We start from the raw sequence: 27,231 nt of genomic DNA on the forward strand, positions 1-27,231 counted from the left end.
CACGCTCCACAACAACACTGAATAACTTAAGGTGTATACAGTCTGGGGTGTAATCCTATAGTGAGAAAATCAAGGTGGTTCAGTGTGGGGGGTTTTACGATGCCACGGGTTGTCAGAAAACTACATTTAACTGAATATTCACCCATAATAACCTCTGCCTCCCCACCTCTCGTCGAGCAGGCCGGCTCTATTCAGGGTGCATCTGGTCGGTCAGCAGGCTCAGAGGCAGGACCAGGTGGTTGTGAGAGAGGGAGGAGGGGTGAAAAGATGGAGAAATGAGGAAGGCCTAGCATCTGAAGCCACATATTGTAACCAACATGCAGTTGTAGCACATAGTAGGCGGTGATATGACACCACTGATGGACAAAGGCTACTCGCTGATTGAGATTAAATCAGGTGTAATGAAGCGGGCGGCAAAAGAGTGAGCATGTTTAGAGTCCTTTGCCATTTTCTCTATCATTGGCTGAAGTCCGATGTCACTCATTTTAAACCTCAATGAAACCCCAAATCGAAGCAAATGGTGTTTAATTTTAACTTTATCATTTCTATTAAAGGCTAAATGGGAGCGTAAAGATGTGAGGTTTCTAGACAAAAGCAGTAACGTAATAAAGAAACAACATCACCGTCTACACAGGTTTTATAAGCAACCAGAGTAACTCACCAATAGCTTTACTTTAAAAGGCACAATCTCATTTAGTTTAATACCGCAGGCTGTTGCATTGGTGTTAGCAGCTTTTAAGTATCTTATTGAAGAACAAATCTAATCAGCAACCCCGAGGCAGAACCTAACATTTTATTTTGACCACATAATGAAGATTAACTGTTTTCAAATCATTGTTTAATCCAAACTAATCTGTCAAATCACTATAATAACTTTAGGGGCACGTTTCTCTCAAAAGAAGTTGTCGTTGTAATTAATCATCGCTGTTAGGAAGCACCCCCCCCAGGTACACACACAGGCTGTGCACAGTGTTATCCAACAAGCTTATTGGAGCCGTTAAACCATGTAGAGACTTGAATCCTGCACGAAATACATAACCCCCCTCATTCATTTGCATGGGAGCACTCTGTCGATGCAGCAGGGATATCAACGCAGGTGCACTGATTTCAACGTCCTGGGAGATTAGTTTGTAACATGAGCGCTGTACACTGTTCAGCCACAACATATCAATATTGAGTAGGTCCCCCTCGTGCCACTAAAACAGGCTCTAAGCCTATGTGCCATGGACCTCTGGGGGTGTCCTGCAGTGTCTAGCAGGAAATCTTTTAGGCACCCTAGGTTACAGGGTGGGGCCTCCATGGACCGGACGCATTTGAATCTGATTCAAATGTGGAGAGTTTAGTCAGCACCTTGTGCTCTTGGTCATGTTTCTCGAGCTGTTCCTGAGCTGGTTTTGTGGTGTGGCAAGGCTCATTGTCCTACTGGGGAAGGCTGTTGGTGTTGGGGAGTGCCATTGCCCTGAGGTAGTGCGCATGGTCTGCAACAATATTTAGGTTTGTGTTATGTATCAAAGCAACATCCACTTAAACGCAAGGACCAAGGATTCCCAGTAGAGCATTGCACTGTAATAAAATGTGTATTTTAATGTTTGGCTGATCAGTATATTTATACTGTGTACTTGACAGTTGTCACGATGAAACATAAAATAGCTGCTTCCCTAGTAACTTTCCAGAGTTTTGACAGGTAGCCCTGTGTTCAAACTGCACAGAGTGCAACCTCAGGTGGTGTTGGGTGAAAAGTATTGAGACAATGAAATTCACCCAGGAAGTTGATTTTAAATGACAGAATACTGTATACAGTTGCTATCTTATCAGATGCCAAAACACTGCACAACAATCTGTATTACTCAGATATGATTTCACTATGTTAAGTTATCAGGGCGGCAACTAATTTATCTTCACAAAGTAAACAGCAGAGCCAACACATCCTCTTCCAGTATGACGTGACAATACACTGAGTCCCATTTGACTTCCTTGTTGGACAACCTCGCCTTGACACCCCGACTGTGCCGACGATCCGGCCCCATTCAAATAAATGACAGGGCTGCTTTTTTTCACACACAGTTGAAGTGGGTTTGAATGGAGGCTTAAAAGCCGTTGTGCAGTGTTTGGGTGTCTGCTTAGCCTTTCACCAGGTTCATCATTTACTCCAGCAGACTTCTTTCATTGTGTCACTGGTACCTGTAGCAACAAACCAACACAGCACCTTGAGCTTTTTAAATACAGCACTGTTTGTGGTCTCTGCTTACCATTGAAGGAAAAGCTGGTTGTCACTGTTAGTTGTTTGTGAGAACTATTTACCAGACTCAGTCATTGCACATCAGATAAATAAGAAGTCCTGAAGTCCCAATAAGTCTCTTTCCAAAAGGGTCCCAAACAAGGAGGGTAACCAAGTAAACGATTCTGTGCTTTATGTATTATCTTATAATAGCAAGTCAGTATGTTGTTTGTATGCATATTGTATGGTTTCCTTTTACTGTAGCTGCTCAAGCCTCACACAGCTGTTTGCCATTGTGTGTATGTGTGGGAGAGAGAGAGAGTGACAGAACAAGAGAGTATGCAGCATCTGTTTCTGTTCACACGCTCCCTATAGCCAAACTTCCACTTTTAGAAAAAGTAAACAGCTTTTTTTTTTTTTAAAAAAGAAAGAGCAAAAAAAATGAGGGGAGGAGGAGGAGGAGCCAAAGAGGAAACATGGGGGATTTTGAGAATTGGTGATTTCGTAAACAAGATAGAAAACCAGAACACCAGTTCTGTGTTTGTGTTTGCACATTCCAAACCACAGCAAAAAAAAAAGTGTAAATTAAGGTTAAGTGCATCCATTCCTTCATTACCATGCATTTGCAATGCTTTTCTACATTGTCATTTATGTAGCACACATGCATGTGTGCCTCTGGTGAACACTGTGTTTTCTAAGGTGTCATTATCATGACAATAGATGCCGAAAGCAGCTTGTCTATAACTGCATGAATGGCATACAGAAGTGGTGCATGTGCTGAGAATGGAAAACTGCATCTGTAAAAGAGGACCGATGGCTGACCTCCATTCTGCGAAAAGACTAATTAACTCGGCTGTTCTTTCACACCAACAATAGCAGTACAGCAAAACAACAACAATGTACTCTACTGGAACATTGTCATGCTATATCAGGTGAATACAATCAAATGCCAACAAGTTTAAATGTTTAACAAATGCAAAGATGACAGTGACACAAGACACTAGCTGTAGAGGGTATAGGCTTCAGGGGTCTCTGTGTTATGTGTACAAGCAAATGTTTGACTGGGTAAAAAAACAGTGTAGTTTTGGATGAATGGAAAGCTGCAGGATTCTCACTCGGTCAAAGGGTTCACTGAATATTGAACTCAACAGAGCAACAAGGTCATCAAGCTTTCACAATCTTTCGCCACACCCACTGAACTGCATACACATGATCCTGATTCTGTATGGACATCTGAACTGATGTCTACTGTTTTATTTGCAGCCTTCTAGTATTGGTAGCATTAAGACAGAAACTGGGAAATGTGAGCTATCCTCTAGAGACACAAGGTCACTTGTTGGAGAAAACAGAAACTCTGTAACTACCACACATGTACAACTGCACTTAGATGTACTTCCATAAGGCAACACAACTCACACATGGTGAGAACATTTGTGTTTTCATTACTCACTGAGGGGTTTCAGAGGATAACCTGCGTGATGGGATTTCACAGAGAGTCACTGCCAAATCAGTGAAATAATGACAAAAATTTGTTTTAAGTTTAAAAAAAAAAGTGTGGCTTTGTATTTGTTCCCAGCTACAGCTTCCAACAGTCAAAAGTTTTCCAGCTTCCCACTGTGTTAAGTCAATCTTTGTGAGTTTTTGTGTGCATGTGTCTGTAATGTGAATGTGGCCTTATCAGTTGTTCAGCTCGTCTATCGTCATACAGTGTGGAAGTGAGCCAGAACAGCTCATTCTCAGGCCAAACTCCCACCAGTCTTGACTTCACTGGCTAGAATGTCTCTATAGGCCTCTGACACAGCAAGAACTAGTGCAAATAAAGGCAGACTTGTATGTAAGCCTCAGGATTGCTTACATGCTGTAATGGAACCCGATACAGAGAAAAGAGATGAGCACATGACCACCACTGTGCATACACTGAAAATTATTTAAATAATTTTTATGCTTCTGTGTTACTGTGTCTTTCATTAAATACAAGGAATATAATGTGGTTGATTAAAGTTATTGTGGAACAGTAACATTTTGTTTTGAATCACTCTTAGCATTCTGAAACAGCACATTTTGCTTAGGAAAGATAAAAATAAAAAGCAGTGAAATCATGTTGGCGATCACAGAGACACGAATATAAGCTGATGAGTCTTTGGCACCAGACAAACAGTAAAAATCATCACCAGAGACTACAAATGGCTCAAAAACAGTGGTTTCGTGTGTCAAGGCCCTTTAAAGCATTTACATACCAAATGCCTCCTCTCTCTCACTCTCTCTGGCCAGCTAGCTGATAAAAATTTTGGGAAATTATTCATCTCGCTGCTATTTTTTCCCACCAAACCTCATCACTGCTGCCCCCCTTCTCTCTACCCATCTTACCAGCACGGTCCCCCTCCCTCTGTCCTTCCTCCTGATGTTGTTTAATCTGATGCAGCCATAGATTTCCTTGTCTGATCCTGCAATGCCACATTTTCCATTACATCTACTACAGCACATTTATCTAATAGGGACACGTCATTTTCCAGGTCCATGACTGTCTGGAGGAGCGTTTACTGTAAAAAAAAACAAAAAAAACAGTTAAAGATCAAATAAGATGCTTCTCGGTAGTAATCAAGGGCAAAGTGAGGGCTATTTTCTCTCTGTCTGCAGGGTCAGATAAATGATAGGTTGTGTAAACAAAAAACAGACAGTGTAAAGCTCCTTCTTACTGTATGTGTTGGCTCTGGACAGTGAGGGCATTGGAGGATGGTGAGATTCCCAGAATATCTCATCCATACACACATATTGTACGCACACAGTTTTGCTTCTATTTCAATATCCTTAAATACCATAGAACCTGAAAAAATAACCTTTAAAACTTTCTTTCTTTCTCCACTCGTAAATAGCTAGATAAAGAGCAGTTGGCAAACCACAAAATGGTTCTGGTAAGCAGCGTGGCTGAGTGGATAAATCATTTCACAAACATGCCCAATGGCATAGATTACTCTACTGGGTTGTAGGGGCAAATCTTCTTGTTCTGTGCCTCTTTCAGTTGTCACACAGTATGCCATTTAAAATAAAGTTGGGCAATGCCAAAAATTCTGTTCCAATCTGATAGCAAGCAACAAAACAGCCATGATCACCAATATCAACACTTCAAATGTCAATAGCCAAAAGCAGCCAATGTACTAAAAAGTCCTGTTGTGATTGCACTGGCAGGGTTTGGGGTTCAGAGGGTCAATACAAGACAGATCTTTCAATGTTATTGGCCGTACTGATACTCACAATTTCCCACGACTTTGTATGAACAGGATCTGTTTTGGGGTAGCACCCCAATCTTTGCTAATAGTACTTTTGCAAGTTCAATAAGTATCGAGGTTACACTGGTACATATTACTTCCAGGTAGCAGACGCTTGACTAAAACCTGGCAACCTTCCACGATGTCTCAAGCTTACTTTAGTCGAACTGAATCATGATTGCCTTTCAAGTGCTGTACGTACTCACTGCTGAATCCGTTTAGTACTGCAGAACTGTACACTTGACTCAGTTTGACTCAGTTCTTGCTAATGTTAGCTTTTGTGAGCTGTCGCTGAGTTCAACATAATCCATACATGTGAAACAACAGCCTGTTTATAAAGAATACCAAATGCCACAGATGCATAACTACTTAATACATGCACAGTAGGTCGTGACTAACATACTTGAAGATGTGCAAAATACAAACTAGCCTTTCGCCATGAATATTATTCGTGTTGCATGCTCGGACTTGCTGCAACAGTTTGGTTAATAATGAAACTATGTTTTGTGCCTGTTAGTTTTTGCTATCAGATACACCACCCAGTCCCAGTAAATACAGATGGAACCTAAAACACCAAAACCTCCCACCATGACTTTGAGGATCAATGCATCATTAGTTCAAAAGCGATCTTAGTTCTCAGATTAGAATTTTTAGAAGACTTGGTAACTGTGTTTGCAAGAACTTATCAATAATTGACTGAAAGTTTATGAATCAGCGAATGCAACCATGCACTCTTCTCATGATGAGAGTCAATCTGATTGAGGTAGTCAAGTTCCTGAGACTCTGATGTCTTGTTTGTCAGTTCTGAGAGAAACAATTGCTAAGCCAATCTTTGGGGTGTTTAATGATGCTTCATTGCTTAAATTGACTAACAGCAAAATGCTCAATTGCATGTAGAGTTTGAGTGGAAGGCCAAAAGGATGAAAAAACATTTAAAGTATCTGCATAAGTTTGACGTGGCTTTGGTTTTAACTACACCGATTCCCTCAAGACTCATTCGCAGCTCATCTCAAAGACATTAAGAACAAATGGGTGGCTGCTTGGGGAGGTGTCCCATGGTGCTTTTACACAAAACAACCACTGACTGGTACTTTACCCCCTCTTGACATCCCACAAGCCAAAACACGCCTCTCCCCTCACCTCGTCCCCCCACCGTCTACCGACCTGCCCTGGCCCCGCTCTGTCCTTCCATTCAAAAACCATCGCGCCCTCCTTTTCAGTCATTCCCATATCACCCATAACAAATGAGTCCCGTATTTTCTTCTCTCCCCCCTCTTTCTCTTATTTTTCGCTGTCTCTCATTCTCTCTCTCTTTCTCTCCTTCACTCGGTGCCGATGAAAGGCAGGCATTGAGCCGGCAGTGGCATTCCAAAACCTCAGGCCTCGGCTCCAGTGTGTCTGGCTATTCAACACTGCTGGGAGCCATTAGTTTAAGTAAGGCCTGACCCGCCTACTCACCCACGGAAAACCATCAGATCTCCTATTACACTCCACACACAGAGGGGAGACACACGGCTGCTCTTCGGGTGCAACGAGTCTGTATATGAGTGTAAAACAAGGCAGAGACAAATAGAGATGAGTAAATATACTAAGTGTGAGTATGAAGGAGAGTGAGAAGGGCATGCACGAGTGTCTTTATGAGCGAGAGGGAAAGTGAGTGAGAACATGTTTGTGTGTTGGTATGAGAGAGACGGAGTGAGAGAGTGGCTGCATGTGTGCTTAAAATTTATGAGCAGCGGGTCACACGCTCACTTGGCTGCATCTTCTTGAAGTTTCCACACAGCGAAGCCAAGTGCGTAGCCAGACGCCAAACCCCTCTCACCAATAACTTTGCTTAAACGATATTCAACAACCACGCACTCTTCGAGTCTCCCCAGCCGCTCCCTTGTTTAACTTATGTAGCAGATACATCGTCGGCATATCCATCTATGGCGCTCACAGTTAAATCTTAAATGCACCAATTTTGCTAATTGGAAAATGATACCATGGATCAGAAGTTGCACTGTGTTGCCAGCTTCGCCCCAATTGTCGACACATAAACATGAATAGTTCTCATAAACAACTCCATGTTTGGGAGAAGATGTGGACGAGCCCACACACAGACGTAACACATACAGTGAGTAACTACGCACTGGACATTCCTCTCGGGACAAGAAGCTTTACTTTAGTGACAGTACTGTGCAGAATATTGTTCACAACTGGCTGGTAAAAAACGTGTGCCTTTGCCACTGTTTTATAAGGAATTGATTATTGTCCACATCTGACATTCATAATTTATAAAGGATGTCGCTCAATGATGACAAACTTAAACCATCATGTTTTCATTGTCTCCATTTCCCACATGTTTGGATGTTAAGGAATTAAGCAATAAATAAAAATATATAATCGATCATTAAAGATTTAAAAGCAGGGCCGCCGTTTTACCTCACCTGGTTGAGCTGGCGACCCATGTACAGGAGCTATAGCCTCTGATGCAGCGGCCATGGGTTCGAATCCTGCTCATGGCCCTTTGCTGCAACCCCTTCCCCCATTCTCCTCCCCCACTTTCCTCTCTCTCTTTCGACTGTCCTATCTAATAAAGGCAAAAAGGCCAAAAAATATCTTAAAAAAAAAAAAAAGATTTAAAAGCAATGATTAATGCACAGTTGTGAGTGTAAAATGAAAGTTAATGTCAGCGTTGGAGTAAAAGTCACATCACAGGTGGTAAAGTACTTATATTAAGAATTAGGCTTTAATGTGTCATGCAGTTGCTTACAGAAAATTAAAATGAAATGTTTTAATGTGGCTAAAAAAGACCAAAGGTTTAGTTTTAGTTCACCTGTGCAACTTCTCTGTACCTGCTTTTGGCTCGCCTCTTGCAGAGAAAATTAGCAACAACATGAATATCGCTTTCTGCTTCCAGTGTTATAATAAATTGACTTACATGCTGTGTCAAGAGTCATAACAACTCCCACTCTTGTCAATGCCATCACACTGAGCTGCCTCAATTAAATGCACATTGCCAGTGGGCTAAGAAAAAGGAAAAGTTGTCTTTTCTGAAAGGCAGGTGATGACAACATCACCTATGATTTAATGTTACTTTACACTGTGTTTTTCTTTCTTTTTTTTTAACCTGATGTGAAGTGTGACGTTTCCTGCTACCAGCAGTTGATTCTATATAAACCTCCCATCTCTCTTTTTCTCTCCCTGAGGCTGCAGGAGCAGCTGTGTTGTTCTCTTCCCTGGCGATGGCAACACCTGTGAGCTGCAGGTGGTTCATCTGGCAGCAGAGCCAGGAACACCTGGCCAGGCAGAGATAGAGCCTCCAGGCTCTACTCTGTGTGTGTGTGTGTGTGTGTGTGTGTGTGTGTAATAGTTTTTGGGATTTTCTGAAGGGCTAAATTAAAGCCGAGGGAAGATAACGGCTGGCTTTGCTCACCCACACCCACACACACACTCAGGGGCATGTGTTGGCATTTCCCAAGGTTAAGCCTCAGGATGTTTGGACTTGTCAGTGTTGGAATACAATCCCCAAATGTGTGTGTGTGTGGAAATATAATAGAAGGGTGGCGGCATGTGTGGGTATTTACAGTTTTACTTGTTCTGGTGTTTCTTTATTTTCAAGACATAACAAACTAAGTGAAACCTCCCCCTGCCTTCCCACTTGCTCCTGCTTAGCTTTGTGGACCGAATGCTACAAATATCTAACTGAACAACAGGGAACTGAGGCAGCACCTGCTTTGTTGTTGCTTTGCATACATACCGCCGGTATGACATCTCGTTACAGTACTCCGCTAGGACAAACAGACAAAGACAACAAGCAGAGACACCAGCTGAGGACAAGACACATAAACAACATCACCCAGAACATGATCCACGCTGAGAGCAAGAGCAGACCGTCTGCGATGCAAGTTTGTGTGTGTAGCGAGAGAGCAGGTCCTCTTCTCTGACAACACAAGGCACAGCAGGAGTGAAATCAGAGAAGGGACAGATGAGGTGAACTTCATAAAGCCATAAAACTCACAACTGACACAAGAGAAAGAAGACTTTTGGAGAGATACTAGCGTTGGCGAAAATCCTCAGACACATTCACTGCATGTGTGTTTGCGTGTCAGATAGACAAAGTGAGACCAGACCAACACAACACATCATCTTCATTCAATTATATCTCATGAGGGGAAACAATGTTTGAAACTTTGCTGGATGTATTTGTTGCATATGCTTTCTATAAGCTTTACATGTGTTTCAGTTGATAATTGATTGTTTTGGCTTATCTGTTCTTTCAATCAACAGAAATATTATTGAAAAAAAAAAAAAAGGAAGGGGCAACTTTCTATAAAAAAAGGCCTAAAGTGACAGAAGTCAAAGTGGTTTGCACACTGATCCTTCAATAAGAACTCATACACAGCTGGATGTCAGCTTTCCTCTGGTCAACGACGGGCCAGCTGCAGTCGGACTCTCAGCATGGTGGCCAAGACAGATGAGAGGGGATGGAAAGAGGGATAAGGGCAAATAAATGGAGGAGAAAACGGAGTGGGGACCGAAAGATAGGAAAGGAATAGGGGGAACAAAGAAAAGGGGAACAAAGGATGGATGGAAGGAGGCAGAAACATGAGACAGAAACAGGAGGTGAGAAAGAAGCGCTGGAGTAACCCTGGAAGGCGTGGAGAAAAGGGTAACCAATGCTAACTCCTCTTTGTCTGAGCCAAGTGGGAAATGATGGAAGGGGGTGAAAGGAATGAGGAGTGGGAACAGAGACACGGGCATTAAAAAAGCATAATGTGGTGATAAGTTTCTTTCACTTGCTTTTTTTTTCTTCGCCTGATCATTCTGAAGTGACTGGGACCCTTTTGTTCCCATCCATTGACCCTCCGATTAAAGTAGACGAGCAAATAAATGCCTACACATAACCACTGGGCCCGCATCTCGCTATCCCGATAAAGGATACAAGTTTTTTTTTTTTTCTTTCTCCCCGTGATGATTTAAATGCAACACTTTTAACAGATGATCACACAAAAGAAGCTTTAATCCCTTTTGGTTGAGTGCTTCAAAAGCCATATGACAAATATGCAAAACCATTTTCAAATCCTGCAAACCGCCTTTTTGGAATAGCCAAATGTGTCAGAGCGATGTTTACGCTACCTACTGACACCTGAATACAGAGGTCATGGCGGTGGCTGGCAGTATAACAAAATGACAGAGTTAACAACACTTGGGGACCAAGCTGAGACCTGCAATCAAGAGTGAAAAGCACAGCTGGGTTATCTTTCGGAGGTGGAAAAGTATGTTTTGTCAGGGGGGTAGACGAGCACTGACGCTCTAATATCCTTCGTCTCCTGTACGGCTGGTATTTCTGAGGATTGTTATTGCCGGGTGATCCTCGGTGCAAGATCACATCTGGATCCTATCCTCCCGGCTGCTCTGTGCAGTGCCGCACAGCAACAAGAAACAGCTGTGCAAAACTGGCTTCAATTAGCTTCACATTCTCCCTGACAGTTAATCCCTTTCTACTCCCATTCTCTCACTGTTTAGTTCCCTTAACTGTTCGGTCACTCCTCTTTTTTCTGTTTTCTTTTTTTAAAACCTTTGTTTCAGGTTGCCACATTTGCTGAAGTAATAGACAGGGGAACGCAGTGTGCTGGATTGGAAACAGACAATGGGACCGAAAGCTCAGAGGTCTCACGAAACATGGAACATGACAAATCCTATCTGCTCTAAAAGACTGATGATGCTGTTTGCAGCGGTTTTGGGATTGAGCACAAGTGAACTTGATAATAGGCTGCAGAGATGATATATTTTCATTTCCTTTCAAAGGGTAGTAAACGCTTCACTACAAGCAATCCTCTTTTAAATCTTTGGATGCAGTTTTCGCTGCATTGGATGATTAACAGTAGATGTATGGCACTTGCAATGAAAGTCTATTTAAGTTGTCATTCGGTTACGGATTATTATTCAAATAGAAAATGCCAAATTCTTTGTTGTGGTTGACATATGCGCAGCATCGGGCAAGAAAATAACCCAATAAATCCAGCCTTTAAACATCTCTTTTCCCACTAAAACCGCACTTGGCAAACACTTAAGTGTGATCCAGCAGTGCAACACATAGAATAAAATGTTGACGCTCATGAGTCATTAATCAAATTCAGCTCAGCTCGAACCTGTTCAACTGCGCGCAATCTTGACTCAGCTAAACTGCACCGAGGAATCCAGCCCAGATCGGTCCTGTGATAGGAAATGGGAGCCAGATTTGAGGTAGGGGTACCGATCTGATGGGCTTGATGAGCAAATCTGGAAGGTTCTGCAGTCATTGTTGCCCTGGGGCCTGAGTAAAACACTAACAGGTGGTGGTGCTGGTGGAAAAGACCCACGCAGAGACCAGAGGGAGTGAGAAGGACACTGGGCTCACAGCCTGACACACACAAACACATACCCCAGCACACGAATTAAGCAAAAACACAGCCAACGGCATGCATGACACATAGCACTGCACAAACACAGGCATTTATAGCACACAGAGTAGCACAAAAACATAAAATTTTTACTGATTTGCATATATTTCAACTGGAGCAACTGAAATGTCAATGCACATGCCTACAAACAGACACACACACACACACACACACACACAAACATGTGCTTACAAACAGCCCACAAAGACAAGAAACTGTGCAGGGGTGAGTCAGAAAAGATCTGCAGGCACCTCTCTCTACCTCCAGCACAGGGAAATTCTCCCACATGGCAAAACACAAAGGGCCCATGCCTGGCAACGCTAACAGCCCACTCAAGCCAAAACCAATTAAGTCTCTAATGCAAAACTGCAGGGCCCCTTTGTCATTTATTTCCCCTTTTAATGTCATAGGATTGGAATCTGGCTCCGTAACCCACCCCAAAGAAAAGAAGAAAAGGCAAAAAGAGAAAATTATCAGGGGTTCCAAATTATCCACATGTTTTTGAGTAGGGCTAATTGAATCAAGGGAGAATGGAAATGATTGACTACTGTAGCAATGTTGAGACTAAATGCTCTTTAACACATTTTCTCCAAGTGTACACAGAGCATCCATGCTTCCCAGGGCGCTGTTCAGCTCTCTGCACGGCATCAAAGGGCTCCAGCTAAACAACAAATACGGTAAAGCAGAAGATATTTTAACTTTGCTTGATTTAGAGTTGGAATCAATTTTTTTCCAAAAAAGAGGAATTGGTTTTCAAAGCCAGCATCCATCATGTTTACAGTTTCACATTACAGTGCACACTCTGCTGCTCCCTGGTGGCCACTGTAGCTCCATCATCATCATCAACATCAGCATTAAAGTCATGTGTCATGCGATTATTTACTCTGTGGTGAAAAGTCGACAAACTGGAGTCCTCAGGGGAGCCCCAGAAACAAATGTCTATCAGTCAAGGCTTCGGGCGATGCTGACCCCATTTGTATTCCAGGACTAACCCTGGTTTAAACTGTCATTTGGTCACATATTCCAGCACAATAAACCAGAATCATTGTTGTGGTGCTCACATGTGGAGCAACTGAGCAACAAAGTGACCCCAGAATCCAGTTTTTTAACACATATCCCCTTCATAACCAAACTTATCACACACTTATGTGAACCAGTCATCCCACAGCGGAGCCCCTCAGGCCCCGCTGGCAACACTTGCATTTTTGGACTGTACTATTGACCCCTGATGTAAAAGCAGGAAGAAAACTGCAGGCAAAGAGGAAAAAACCTCCTCCTGGCATCTAGCAGCAGCTCCAGCTTGGTTTCACACCGCCTGGTGTTTTTGTCTTGAAAAGCTGTAAACTCCAGATGGTGGAAAGAGAGAGAGAGAGGGAGAGAGAGAAAAACTTAGCCTGGTGGATTAAGGGCTCCAAATCCTCCGCTGAAAAGACACATAGACCGCAAGCTGCTATTCAATCAAATGGGAGCATAATAGCTGTCTTGTGGGGGCAATATCAAGGATAATGCATCCAATAGAGTATGTGTTATGCATAGTTTATTCTCGCTCTTTAATGGATCCTAATGAGCGTAAGATTTTAGTGGACAAAGGGATGACTGAGTTTTGTTTGCTCATGATAATGATTTGATATAATCTGAAGTAACACATTCAAAGGTCTTTTCTGAAGACTTAGCCTTCCCTCTGGGAGAAGAGGATGGAAATAACATTGTCTTCTTCGCACATTGTGTAGATATAGCCTGGCTCTGCTATATTGTCATTACCAGGCAAAGACATCTCTTTAGCTGAAATTCTGGCCCCTTAATTATGTAAAACACATGAATGAGACCAAGAGCATATGGAGCATTTGTTATGGCTCAACAGTGTGGAGGTGCAAACGTGCAGCACATGCACCTGTAGCTGGATGGCAAGGTGAAGTAACTCAGGTGTGATGCTTCATTTTACTCCATATAAGAAGAAAAAAAATCACAAAAGGTTTACTTACAAGTTAAAGCACTCGGCATTCCGACCATGCCCTGTGTATTTTGGAGATTTTCTTTCCCTCTTGGCAGAATGATGGTTGGTCCTTTCTGTCGTTTCTTTCCTTTTTTGGGGCTGAATAAAATACACCTCTAAAGACACTTGTGCATTAAAGAAGCCGACGCGATGTGCAGGAGACGATCGATCCGGTGCAAAACTATGGATCTTCTCTCAGAGCCAGCAGAGACCGTGTGAGTGGGCGGTACTAATTGTAAGCAGTTAACCAAGAAAGCCAATAAACGCTCCGTTACAGCGAAGAAACGGAGTCTGGGTGATGATTAACTCCGAGGCTGCAACAATAGGACGGCACAGCTCTGCGCAGCGTAATCCTCGCAGCAGACAGCACTGCCTTGAGCAAAGTCGTTTATGACCTCAACTTGTTGGTGTATCGATTTGTGTGTGTGTGTGTGCGTGTGTGTGTGTGTGTTTGTTTTTTTTAAAATACCCTCGATCTGTACCCACGAATGCCTCCACAAAGTGTCATTGAAACATGCAAGGACAGTGAGGAGGAGGAGGAGGAGGAGGAGGAGGAGGATGGATTTGTGCATGAGAGTGCTGACATTTTTTAAAAAATGTTTAAGAGTGCAATCATGCGTTAAAAAAATAAAGTTCAATACTTGGTGTGTCATCTGTTGAGCCTGCTGTGTCCAAACACCGAAGCCCGCACAGTCACACTCGATCTGGACTCCATCCACAGTCTCACCTGTTATTCTTCTTTACAAGCATAATATTTGGATGTTGGGTTTGAGGAGGCTGTGAGCTATGTCACCACCCCACCCACCATCATCTCTCCATCCGCCCCTCCCACAGCCACCCACATATGCCACACGCTCGTGTCCTCCCCCCTCCCTCATCCTCCTGCCCCTCCAGCTCCCCTCCCCTCCATCCTCCATCCTCCACTCCTGCCAGGCTGCCACCTGCTCTCTGCAGCATGCTGCACAGCTGCTCTGCTACAATAACAAATTAAGGTCTACCGTGGCAGGCAGGCAGGCAGGCAGGCAGGCAGGAGTCATTACCTACTACTCCTGCTATGGAAGAGTTGAGGAGCCATCGGCTACTGCCTCCGTGTTGTTTCCCCCCGCCCCCCTCCTCTCCCTCCTCCTTTATGTGTAAAAGCCAAGGGCCAAGGGACACTAATTGTTTTGATGTGGATCAGGAGGTGGAGGAGGGGGGGACCTGCAGTTTGGGGACACATGAGCCAAGAGTCACGTCTTGCTGTGTCAGTCAATGTCAGGAGTAACACGTGCTGCTGACTGTGCTGTTTCTGCAAATTACATAAGAACAGGAAAACACATTCAGACCACTGCTTAAGTATCACTCTTGATTGATCCACATTCTCAGATTTTGTTGGACAAGCATAGATCAACAAGACATTGTTAGTGCATTTTCACTCTACTTTTGTCTAATCTTACTGCTCCATCTCAGCAGCATACTTTACTCCATCCATGTTTGAGCTATTTCAATTTCATTTTAACATTGATTCTCTACTCGTGCTCTTGGATAAAATCTGTTCAAAAAAGCAGAACTAGTTTGCAAATTAGGATACAAATCAGTGAAATGAACACAACTTCCACTGAGTTCGTTTAAGGTCCTGGGAAATATGCAGCAATGGCTCTGTGCTGAGCAGCAAGAAGTGTATGCAGAAAAAATAAATATCAGATCTATTTATATGGGTCATCTGGTTGTTTCAGTTAAATTGCAGTTGCACTGAACAGCGTCCAGTAGATCAGATCTAGTAGATAAGTTTGCCGATGACACAGCAGTGATTGGCTTAATTACCAACAATGATGAAATGGCTTATAGGGGTCAGTGGAGTCAGGAGCTACCACAGCCTCAATGCTGACAAAGCCAAGTAGCTGAGTGTGGACAACAGTAAGAAAAATGAGAGGTGTGACCCCCATCATCACCAGCGCTGCCACCACAACATCCGTCCATCTATTATCTATACACTGCCTAATCCTCACTGGTTTGCGGAGGAGCCTATTCCAGCTGACTCAGGGCGAAGGCAGGGGACACCCTGGACAGGTCGCCAGTCTATCACAGATTAGAGACAGACAACCAAGCACACTCACATTGACACCTATGGACAATTTAGAATCACCAATTAACCTCAACATGTTTTTGGACTGTGGGCGGAAGCTGGAGATCCCAGACCAGCTGCTGCACAGGGAGAACATGCAAACTCCACGCAGAAAGATCCCGGGTGTCATAACTGAGATGCGAACCAGAGATCTTCTAGCTGCAAGGTGACGGTGCTAACCACCAAGCCACCTTGCAGCCCCCCACCACAACATCACATGGGGCAAACACATCAGTTGAACAGTAAGAGAGCCCTCTTTTCTAGCTCAAGCAGCTCAAGAAATTCATTATGGGCCCAATGATCCTATGAGCATTCACATATCACAGCCTGGTATGGTGGTGAGGACAGACTAGCAGTGAGGACAGCCTCGCAGATTACATCCAGGACATGTACAACAAGCAGTGTATCCAGAAAGGATCGCTGGAAACCCCAATCACCCCAACAAATAACTGCTTGTGTTGCTACCTTCTGGTAAACGCCTCAACATTCAGACCAGCAGGTTCTTGGTCAGGGTCTTCGCCAGGCCATGTCAACATTCACATTCATACATATGCATACACATATACAAATGACTGATTTTACTTTCACAACATTCACATTCGTACATATGTATCGCTGCAGCTGCTCTGCATTACACAATATTATTGGAGTGGAGTAACTCAGCCATGCATGTTAGAACCAAGTCTGAAGAAAAGCAGTGATCAGAAAGCCCCACCACTCAAGCTGACAAGATTGGTTCCTTTGTTTTATTTTTACAAATGAGACCCCAAAGTCTGAATCCGGGTTTTTGAGACTGTCATTGATACACTGCAGTTTGAAGGTGGAAATGCTCAGTCATGGCTTTGGCTGCTTAATTTGCTCATGATATGTCTTCTGTATATATATAAAAAAAAAAACTTATGGGATTGTATTTGCTTCTATAGATCGTAGTACAATGTTTAATTTCATTACAGAAATCCGTCAGTCATTGTAACCTAAGTGCATTTCTCATTCAGTAAATCACCCATTCAGTGAATCAACTGAGACAAAACCTTTGATTGTGAGAATAATGGCCTATCTAACTCATCTTGTCAACCAGCTCTGTGACAGGTTAACAAAGAGGTGACTAGTCAGTTAGCAGGAGGCTGAAGGCAGCGAAGAAACAGCTCAGACGGTGGTGGGATTTTCAGTGGCCATTATGGCCCCTCTGTGTGACAGCTGGCCATTGCCCCCCTTCATCGCCTTTCAGCGTCTTTGTCACAGCCTCTTTAATCACACCAGCAGGACTGTTACACAGCAAATAAGCTGCCCTGACCTGTGAGCTGACTGAATGACTGTCCAAACGTATAATCTACCGAGCTGTTGTAAAGTTTTTTGACACATGTAACCCTGTCCCATTACACCATTAACATTAAGTCAGGACCACATATAATCAAGAATGACTGACTGTTTTCAGTTAAAGCTTCTGACACATAATAGAAGATAGTACAAACTAAAGTAGCTACAATCATATCATATTTTTATATCAACACTTGATCACATTTCTGCTTGTATATAAGAGGGGTACTTATCCACAACTCGCTCATTGTTTTGGCTTTCTGCCCTATAATTGTAATGTTTCAGTTTGCTAAACTGCTCTCATCTGCAGTGTTTTCAGCATAGCAGGTTGTTTTTTCCGCAAAAAAGCGAAGGAAAACCCAATCTCTGTTTTGTGGTCTGCACTTCAACTTAAGTAAGTAGCTTGTGTGTTAACATATTTAAGCATTAGCTGCTAAAAAGTCAGACATTTCCCTCAGAAGTTAGAGGAGACCAAAAACATGGCAAAAAGAAAGCGGACTTTGGCAGCCAAAGATATAAATTTTTATAATTGTTAGGAAATATTGTATGATCTTACTATGTAAATAGGAAACTGTTTGCTGATTAAACATTATTCAGGTTTTAATTTCATAATCTACTGAAATTGCCACAGTTTCTTGCAGAGGCAAAATAATGATGAATAGTATGTTTAATGCTCGTGCTAGTAACAATAGCAAACTCATTCAAGCAATCTAAACTTTAAGAGAAGGAAAAGAAAGTAGACAATCTAAAAAAAGAAGTAGATATAATATAACTGTGTAGCACAATCTGCAAGTATTCCCTGTCATCAAGATTCAAAATAGGCAGTGCCTGTTATAAAAGAATGCACACATTCCTTTTACTGTGCTATTTTCTGGTGTGAACTGACACTAATAAACTGTGTTGAGTGATATGTTACATTGGAAAAATATGGTACTTCTCACTGTGGGCAAAATCACCGGACATCATCCGACAAACTACCTCTGCAAAGTCCATTGAGTTCAGTAATAGCTGCCTTGGAGTGGTCTGACGGTGTCGACAGCACTGTGAAAGGATCCCATTAATATATGAGCCCACATGCAGTATTTACCCTTTGCAACCCTGTTCTCTCACCACTGTACAGTGGTTGACCTGACAGATTCTTAATCCCCATGTGGGAATGTTTTCTCCAATTATTTTCTCTTTCAGTTCACTGTACAAAGTCAAGAGGGGGCAAGTCATTAGCTGGGACTGTTTACCCTACTTTCTCAGCAGTCATGCCATCTGTGTGAGCTCTGTAGGTTGCATAAGGCCTGGCAGATATGACACCTCCGCAAAACCTGTTCCCTTTCATCCATTGTTTCAGTCTGTTCCTTCCAAAATTATCCTTCTTTTCTGCCTGCCTTTTTTTTTCTTGTTCCTTCGGTTATCGCTTCACAATTTCACTCTCCTCACTGATTATCTTTTCATGATTTATTTACCAGTTGTATATCTCCCTCTATCTCTATTTCATACACCTCTCCTCTCCTCCTGTCATCTCCCAACAGCTGACAGACCAGACCCTGCCTGGTGGTGACACTTCACCCACGCCGACCCAGGCCGACCCGAGCCAGATCCCTCATCCATGTGGGAGCCAGAGCCAGGGCCAAGGCCAGGGTTTCTGCTGCGGGGGGGAGGGGGGGGGATGACGAGGCCAGCAAGATGGCCCTAGTCATCATAATCATTCATTGCCTGCTGGTCCTTCTGTCCCTGGCCTCCTCCCACTCCTCATGCTTTTTTGTCCTCCTCATGTCAGGGCCACAAGGCACGCGTATCAGCTGAGCCCAGGATGGTCAGAGTCAACGGGGTCAGGTGGCAGACGCCTGGTTAATTCTCCTGAGGATGCAGAGTGCTTGCGTCAGCTCCCGCAAACGGACACTGAAACGCACAGATAAAGACAAACGCACATGCATTTGCATTGGCTTGCATGCACAATATGCACTAAAATAAGAGAGTGCAGGATATAGATAGAGCATGATATTATTAGAGAGGGCTGAATCGTCGGACGGGGTTGGCTGGGGTGTGTCCAACAGATAGATCGGCATTAAGAAGGAGGAGGGGAAGATTATAAACACATGACCAGATGGAGAGAGAGATAGCCCTATTATGTAGATCCCTCCAACCCTCAGCCCTGTCTCCTCTCCTTCGCTTGAATCCCTCATGCATATATACCTTTACATTATTCAATAGGTTATAATGAGAGTAACTGAATATTGTGAGGGTTAAAAAAAAAAAAAAGGTTGCTGGGTGGTGTAGATGGCAGAAGGTGGGCCACAGGTGTACAAGCCTGAGACTTATTCTTCTCTTTGACCTCTCATTATCACCCCCAAGTTCTCATTCATTACTATCCTTTCCTATGTCCTCGGGTGTTTGGGAGGCAGCGTGGTGCGTCTGCCTTCTGCAGTCTGTTCACTGCACAGTCTGTCATTCATATTTTAAGAATAAATTATTCCATATTTTTCATGTTTTATTGTCTGCTCATCTGTTTGTCTGTGTCTCAGTTTATATCCATCTGTTTTCCTGTCTTCCAGCCCATGTCTGATCTCACGTCTTTGCTCATTCTGACCGCATTTCCAGCGATTTCTCAAATGGCTTGCAGGTGCTCAACAATAACATGATTCCCAGTTGTACTGATGGATTAAAACTCAAGAATCATCACTCATCGGACTGTCACTTTCAATATGAGTCTTGCAAAGCCCTACTGTCACATCGAGCTCAATCTATTTTCTTCTTTGTCTGTTATCAGTTCATCTATCTATCCACCAGCCTGTCCTGGTCGGCCTGTAGATGAGAGGTCTGGTCTGTTGTTACAGAGGAACAGGTGGGGCGGGCTAAACAGTCAGCACAAGGTTTGAATCACACACACATACGCACAAACACACACACACACACACACACACACACACACACACGCAAGCTGCAGGGAGGCAGGCAGTCAGCCGCTCAGACACTGGCCCATATGGTAGACCTCTGGAGCTGTTGCCCTTAGCAGAGTAGGGGAGGGATGGATGGAGGGAGGCAGGGATGGTTGGAGGAGGCAAAGAGAAGCAGGGGGAGATTGAAACTAATCAGCAGGCCACCCCAACTGTCCACTGTCTTTGGGGAGTTGAGACATGCATATATGTGGCTGATTGAACTGTGGGTGCCGAGATGACAAGCGGGGGGTTGTAGTGTGTTCAATTGTGTGAGTGTGCATACATTACTAGTTTTATTTATTTTGTTATTCCACTTGATATCATTTATCTAACAGAAATACAAACATTCTTTAGTATTTTCAACTTTTGAACAACTTAGATGTAAAATGTCTTTTACTTCGACGTATATAATATATACTTTACCTCTTCTTATCCTCGACATAAGCTGTAAAAAACATATTTTTTTAACTGTTTTTTTTTTTAACCATTTACTGTTATTTATCAGAATTTCCATTTAGTAAATAACAGATAATAAATCATAAAATCACAGCAAAAAACCCCCAAAACTATCAATTACATGTTACCAGTAAAAAGAAAACAGGTCAAACTGTTCATGATGTCCACATCAAAAATCTGTATTTTTACAGATAGTTATTAGTTCTGTCCAATGACAAAATGACACTGTCTTTACTTCATTTAAGTCAGTAAAATATGTTTTTAAACTATAATTATAAATTCAATTCAAAAATAAATATAAAAAAATATTGTGATTTTAAAGACATGCAATTATTTGAAAGGATAGCTATGTCTATTAAGGATTGAAAAACTGTAAATAACTTTTCAAACTGTTCTAAACAACACTAACAGATTATCCTTGTTTGTTAAATTGCAGATGATGTCTAGCAAAATATTATTTACATGTTAACACTACAAAAACAGACCAAGACAGTACATAATGTCCATATCAAACAACTGAATTTATTATAAATGGTCTTTTTTTTTCTTACTATGTTGACTGTAAAATTATTCTTACTAAAATTCTTACTAACATTTTTACTGTATTTAAATCCTCTTTAAAATGCCTGACTGATATTAGCTGTTATTGGGGGGGAAAAAATCTGTATGTTTTTATTTATTTCTTTATTTTTACAGTGTATGGCATCTGTGTTTTGCAGTTATTGTTTGTTATCTTGTCTGTGGCTTCTTGTTACTACTGGATTTTTACACACAACCACAGCATAACTCTTCACAGCTGTTATGTTTAGCACCAAATGGCAGAGGTATATTTGGATAAAACCCTCTGCTAGAATATATTGCAACTCATGAACACTAATGACGTTTTAGTTGTTTTGGCTCTACTCCACAGAAGTTGGAAAAAACAGCCAGTACAATGCAAGGACATTGGAAGAAAATGTGTATTAAGGCTCTGAGTCTTTCAGTATGGATGTAAACACCCTCAAACACACTTACAGACTCACATTTAAATATTTGCCGCAGTCCCTATACTTAGAAATGACACTGTGCTTATGTCCACCTATGACAAGCAACTTTTAACTACTATACATGACTACATAAACTTCAGACTACAAATGTGTTCTGTATGAGACATCCATTCTTCTTTGTGTGAGAGATCCTTACAAATCCCGCTGTTCCATTCACTGAAGCTTTGAAAACATATTAAGCCGTGCTACTGTGAAAGAGAGGCTGGCCACCTGCCACTCACATCACACAGTAATAGACTGACAGATGTATAGACAAGAGGTCAGATGGTCAGACACTTTGTCATAATGCTAAACATCATTAGATGGAGACGCTGCTCGAGTCGTTGAAGCCTCCCGTTCATTGTTGCGGAGACGTTTAAATGTGCTGTTCAATACGTGTGATAAGCCGTACATATGAGTGTCTGTGTCTAGCAAATGGTGGTGAAAGTTTATGGTGAGACCTTGTAAGATTCCTTAGTTAAAAGTGTTTTTGTTTTTTAAATCTATTATACACATTTGATAGAGACAAAAAATCTCCATTTGAATCATTTAGTTTTATGGTCAATAGCTGACACAACAACCAGCTGACATAGATTTAGATTATCGCTGCATGAAATGTTAGCTAACAGCTTCCAGTGTACACATACAACAGACATATGTAACAATTTATTTGGACTTATGATTGGGGGCAGCTATAAAGAAAAGTCCTTCTAACATTTCTTATTGTTTTCTACCAACTCCTGAGGGGAATACATGGCTCTTTGGTGTCACAGAAAACTCAGTTGGCACGCAGTGATTTTATCACAGTTGTCGTTTTTGTAGAAAACATTGATGTGAATTCTGAAATTGAATCACTCATTGTACCTGCAGGCCAAAGATCTGTTGTGTGGAACCATTGAAATCATATGAAATTGCTGCTAATACAAAAAAACCAAAACAAAACAAAACAACAACAAAAAAATACTATTATTGGAGCAATAAATAGTTTCTGTCTTGTAGAAACCTATCAGAATTTTTTTTCAAACCCTCCAGGTTCTTGAATTATTGAAGCTACATTCTAAACTGCTAAACTCCGTTCACCACCACTTTTAGGGCATAAATTATTTAATTTAAAGAAATTAATAAAAAAAATAAATAAAATTGCCCTTGTTCTTGTTGATAAAACCTATAATTGTTGTATCTTGATTAGTTCCCAGTAGATATCTCTTCATCTATCTTTAAATTAAAATTTCATCCTCGCCAGCTGGACAACTGAAATTGCCCTTGAGTGCAAATTAAAATGATTCATGATAAAAACACAAGGCTATTTCTGTTTCATTCCAATGTCTTTTTCATTTTGGTAATTTTTGGATTAAAAATATATTTATTTGTGTTTTCAAAATCAGTACTATCCAGAGTTACTTGTTTTTAAAAAATGCATGCATTTTGGTGGACATATGGTTGGATATGAACTTAATAACTATAGTGCATTTAATCCTGGGACAGATTGTGGTAGTATAATTTTAATCAACAATCTTATCCTCAGGAGATTAATTTTTGTTTGACATATATTATTATATGTACCTTCAAATACACGTCTTCTTTAACAAGGTCAGTTTAAGATTATTTCAGATTAAAAAATCTAATATATTACAAGTGTCTAGCAAAAAGTCAGAAATTGTTGTTCTTAATCCAAAAAGATTGTTGTTTTCCCTCTTGGCTTCTTTTGTAGCAAAACCTGTTGTTAAATGTGTTTCAAATAAAAATTTTAAAAAAAGATTGAAGCTACTGGTGTTGGTTATGTCATATTCAAAAGAAAGCAGTGCTAGTGAAACATTTGCGTATGCTGAGGTAATGGAGCTATTCAATCACTAGAGGGAGACAGAAGATTGGAAACCAACCTTTTAAAAACTCATGTTCAATATTTACTGTGCAGCCTGCACATTATAGTCAACTGCTGCAAATATTCTGTCACTGGGAATAAAGTTACTGCCTCAACATGCACGGCAGTAAACATCAGCCAATTACAAATCAAATGAGCAGCTAAGGTTGGGGCTTTGCTGTTTAAATGTTTTGAAGAAGTTTTATTATCAGATGAGCATCTTTAGACCATCTGTGTGGGTTGAGAGCAATCTTCAGTCAATGCCCCAAACTTGTTTTCATTAAGGTAAAAATTGCCCCTCACCAGCCCACCCAGAAGAGTGTTTTCTAAAATTGGGTGCTGGAACTTCTTTGCTATTTCACCTGCTGTGAAGCAGATGCAAACATAGGCTGCCACACACATAGCTGAGAGGCTGGCAGATTACTTGCAGATGCAACAGAGCACAAGCAATCTGGACTGCTTCATCAGCTTGTTTCGTTGACTCATGCATGTTGTTAATGTCTACTCTGCGCAATTAAGTGCACCTCTGCTGAGTCACCACGATCGTGCAGCACTGGCCTATGTTGAGTTGAAGGTAAATGGCTTATTACTGCTGAAATCGTAGGTTATTACAAATCAGTTTTACATATATACTACACAGCATTTTCAGCATTTTCCATTAAATCTGGTCCATGGGATATTGGAAGAAAAATTGAAAAGTTATAACTAGAGGTTTGTCTGAAGCAGAAATTATTGCAAATCACATAGAATTGCTTGATAGATTGAATAGATGGAATGTGAAAAAAATAAGTAATTTCAATGTAATATTGTCGACTAAAAATAAAAATAATTACAGTCAAGGCAGATAGAAACAGAAGAACTGAGATTTGGCACTAACCTTGAGCACACAGAGCCATTTGAAGGAAATTGTTTCCAAAACTATGTCTGGATATTAAATTATCAACATAAACAGTGATGCTATAATGACTGAAATTTTAAATCAGCAAACTTTTCAGCAAATTTTTTTTATTTTTTTTTTGTCTTTTGAAGTGTTTTTCTTCTCTCTTGTGGAAATCCCAGTCTGACACATCAGGTCTTTGGGTTCTGGCCTGTGTCCAGTATTGATTCAGCTTCGTCAGTGCCCATATACTGTCCTGCCAACTCATTTAGTGCCTACTGGACAGAAGCTTTGGACTAATCACTCTTCAGAGAACATCTCACCGATCCTGTGTCTGACTTTCATTAAGATTTTGCTCATTACAGAACAGAGCTCTTCATTTCCCACAAACAGTTTGCAGAAGTTGTTGTGTAAAAGCCCAGAACTGTCATGGTATTGAGCTGGCATAATCTTTTATTTTTTTTTATTTTTGTCAGCTCTTTCAAGGCAAGCCAGAGTGTTTTTTGTTTGTTTGTCTTTGTGACTCAGTTTTGTTTTTTTTTTTTGAACAAGAACTAATAAATCTAAATAATTCCTCTTTGTTTAAAGCTGACAGGCCTGGGCTTCTTTACTCTGTTAACATCACACATAGTGTAAGAATATTTGCTGTCACGCCTGATGTGAGCTCTCTCCACTGGAAACAGTTACTTTGCCTTTGGAAGCATATTGATTTTATTTTCTCCCTGACAGAACATCTGTACATAAGAGAGCAGTGATTTTTTTGTGTGTTGTGTGTGTGTTTTGGGGCACATGGCAAATGACATGTGTGATCTGAGGCCGGGTGGTTCAATGCACTTGATATAAATAAATAAATGAATGAATCAAAACTTAATTATGTGTGACTCAGCCGCACACAGTTGATTAATGGATGGACCCAACAAGAAGCTCTTTGAACTTTGAGTGTGTGTGTGTCAACACCGTTGCTAATCGTATCACCCTCAATTAACTTTAGCCTACTTCTTACTACTGGATAAAACCTCTCTGGTGGAGGAGAAAGTAGACGGAGAGAGAAAGAGGGAGGGAGAGGGAGGGAGAGAGGGGGAGAGAGGGGGAACCGAGTGTCTGCATGCCCCCTACCCCAGCCCTCCACCCCCTCTTTACAGGACTGCCAGCCCGTCTAGAGTTATTCCAGGAATGCGTTGAACATGGCTGCCGCGATGAAGGCGCAGAAAACGGGACTGCTGGAACTTCGAGTGACCGTGGACCGCTGGATCCGGGTGTTGGCTACACTTACCGAGGACACACTCACCGTGAACCCCGGCGAGGGCGCAGAGGAGCCCGCCAAGCCCAGCCCGAGTCCCGCCGGCGCTATCAACGGAGACCCCCCGAACCTCAGCACGTCCCCGGTCCCGGAAACCATCACCAACGTGAAGCGCACCGTGCGAGTTACCAAGCAAGATGTTGGAGGACTCGGTATCAGCATTAAAGGTAAAGACAGTTTAAACAAGTGTCACAAAAAACGGCGAAAAAGAAAAAGGGAAAAAAAACTTCGCGAACGGCGAGTTACTGTCAGTGAGCACAAGTTTGGGAGCAGCTTCTGTCAACGGCGGCGAAAACACACCGCAGCCAGATAACTCAGCTAACTTCAGACTGTCCGTTAAATCCCACAAGCGGGGCACAAAATCCACTTTCCCCACGTTTTGTGAAGGCAAATTGTCTTTTACGGCAAATTTAAGGCTGTTTTTTGCTCAGATATAAAGTGACAGCTGTGGTTTTCTCAAGCTGTGCCTCACCTCAACGGGGAACCATTTCAGTGCCCCGGAGTCACCGGAGATGGCAATTAGTTAGCTGCTGTGGTGCAGCGTTAGCCTGGATGTTTCACTTTAATAAGTCGCTTCATGTTATAAAAGCAGCAAAATGAGGTGTATGTTATAAAGCATAGTGCTGTTTGGGAGTTAAAAAAGTTAACGCAATTACAAAATGACATATGGCTATTTTCTGTACTATTAATACCAATAGTGGAGTTAACTTTATGTTAACTGTAGCCGGAGAAGCAGCATGCTAGCAACAAACATGCCACCGTTAGCATTTGTTTTGTGCGCCAAGACTTAATATAAACCCTAATCACTGTCTAAATAGTTCGTACACATGCAGTAAAAACAGAATCATCATGTCACTTAATGGTGTGGCTGTGATGACTTACAGGTGACAGAAGTGAATTCATTGCTGTTTTTACAAAATCAGGTATAAACGACTAGTTTAGCTTAAATATCTTTTTTTTTTCCTGATCAATTTTGCTTCTGAATGAGCAAAGGTGAGGTGAGACCGCTCCTGCACATCGCCAGCGTTGCTCCTGTAACCTCTCAATAGAAAAAGGTTATAACCTCTCCATATCTTACAAGCCAAGCTTACATACCTGTGCTGTGTTCTGTAGAAGCTCATAAAAGCCCCTTTCTTTGTCCTCTTTCCTGGACCTGCAGCAACAGGCTACTATCTCTGCAGAGATCTCAATGTGGAGAAGGCCAGGAAGATTAAGCACTGAGCAGATATGTAGATACAAAACATGTAATGGATAGTGCAGTGGTTGCACAGTTGGAGAAATGTTCTGATTTGATTTCACGGAGATGGCCAAAGCTGTTTAGTTTTGTAGAGCACGCTTCATTGACACCCACAGAATTTCTTCTCTTTTTTTCACACAGCTTGCTTGCGTTACGATGTCTTTTGTGTCTTTTTTACTGCTATCGTAGTTGCTAATTTCATATTTCCCCTGTGGTTAG

General features: G+C 41.8%; 1 protein-coding gene across 1 annotated transcript in view; it reads left to right on the top strand.

Moving 5' to 3' along the window:
• Positions 1–24,998: 24,998 nt before the first annotated feature.
• Positions 24,999–27,231, top strand: part of snta1 (syntrophin, alpha 1) — a 33,425-nt gene continuing 31,192 nt past the window's right edge. Inside the window, exon 1 of the mRNA XM_008279818.1 lies at positions 24,999–25,942. Within this exon, the coding sequence (XP_008278040.1) occupies positions 25,660–25,942 (283 nt within the window). The 5' untranslated portion in view covers positions 24,999–25,659. The remainder of the gene's footprint in view (positions 25,943–27,231) is intronic.

The sequence above is a fragment of the Stegastes partitus genome, unplaced genomic scaffold (assembly GCF_000690725.1).
Source record: "Stegastes partitus isolate 25-593 unplaced genomic scaffold, Stegastes_partitus-1.0.2 Scaffold171, whole genome shotgun sequence".
NCBI lineage: Eukaryota > Metazoa > Chordata > Actinopteri > Pomacentridae > Stegastes > Stegastes partitus.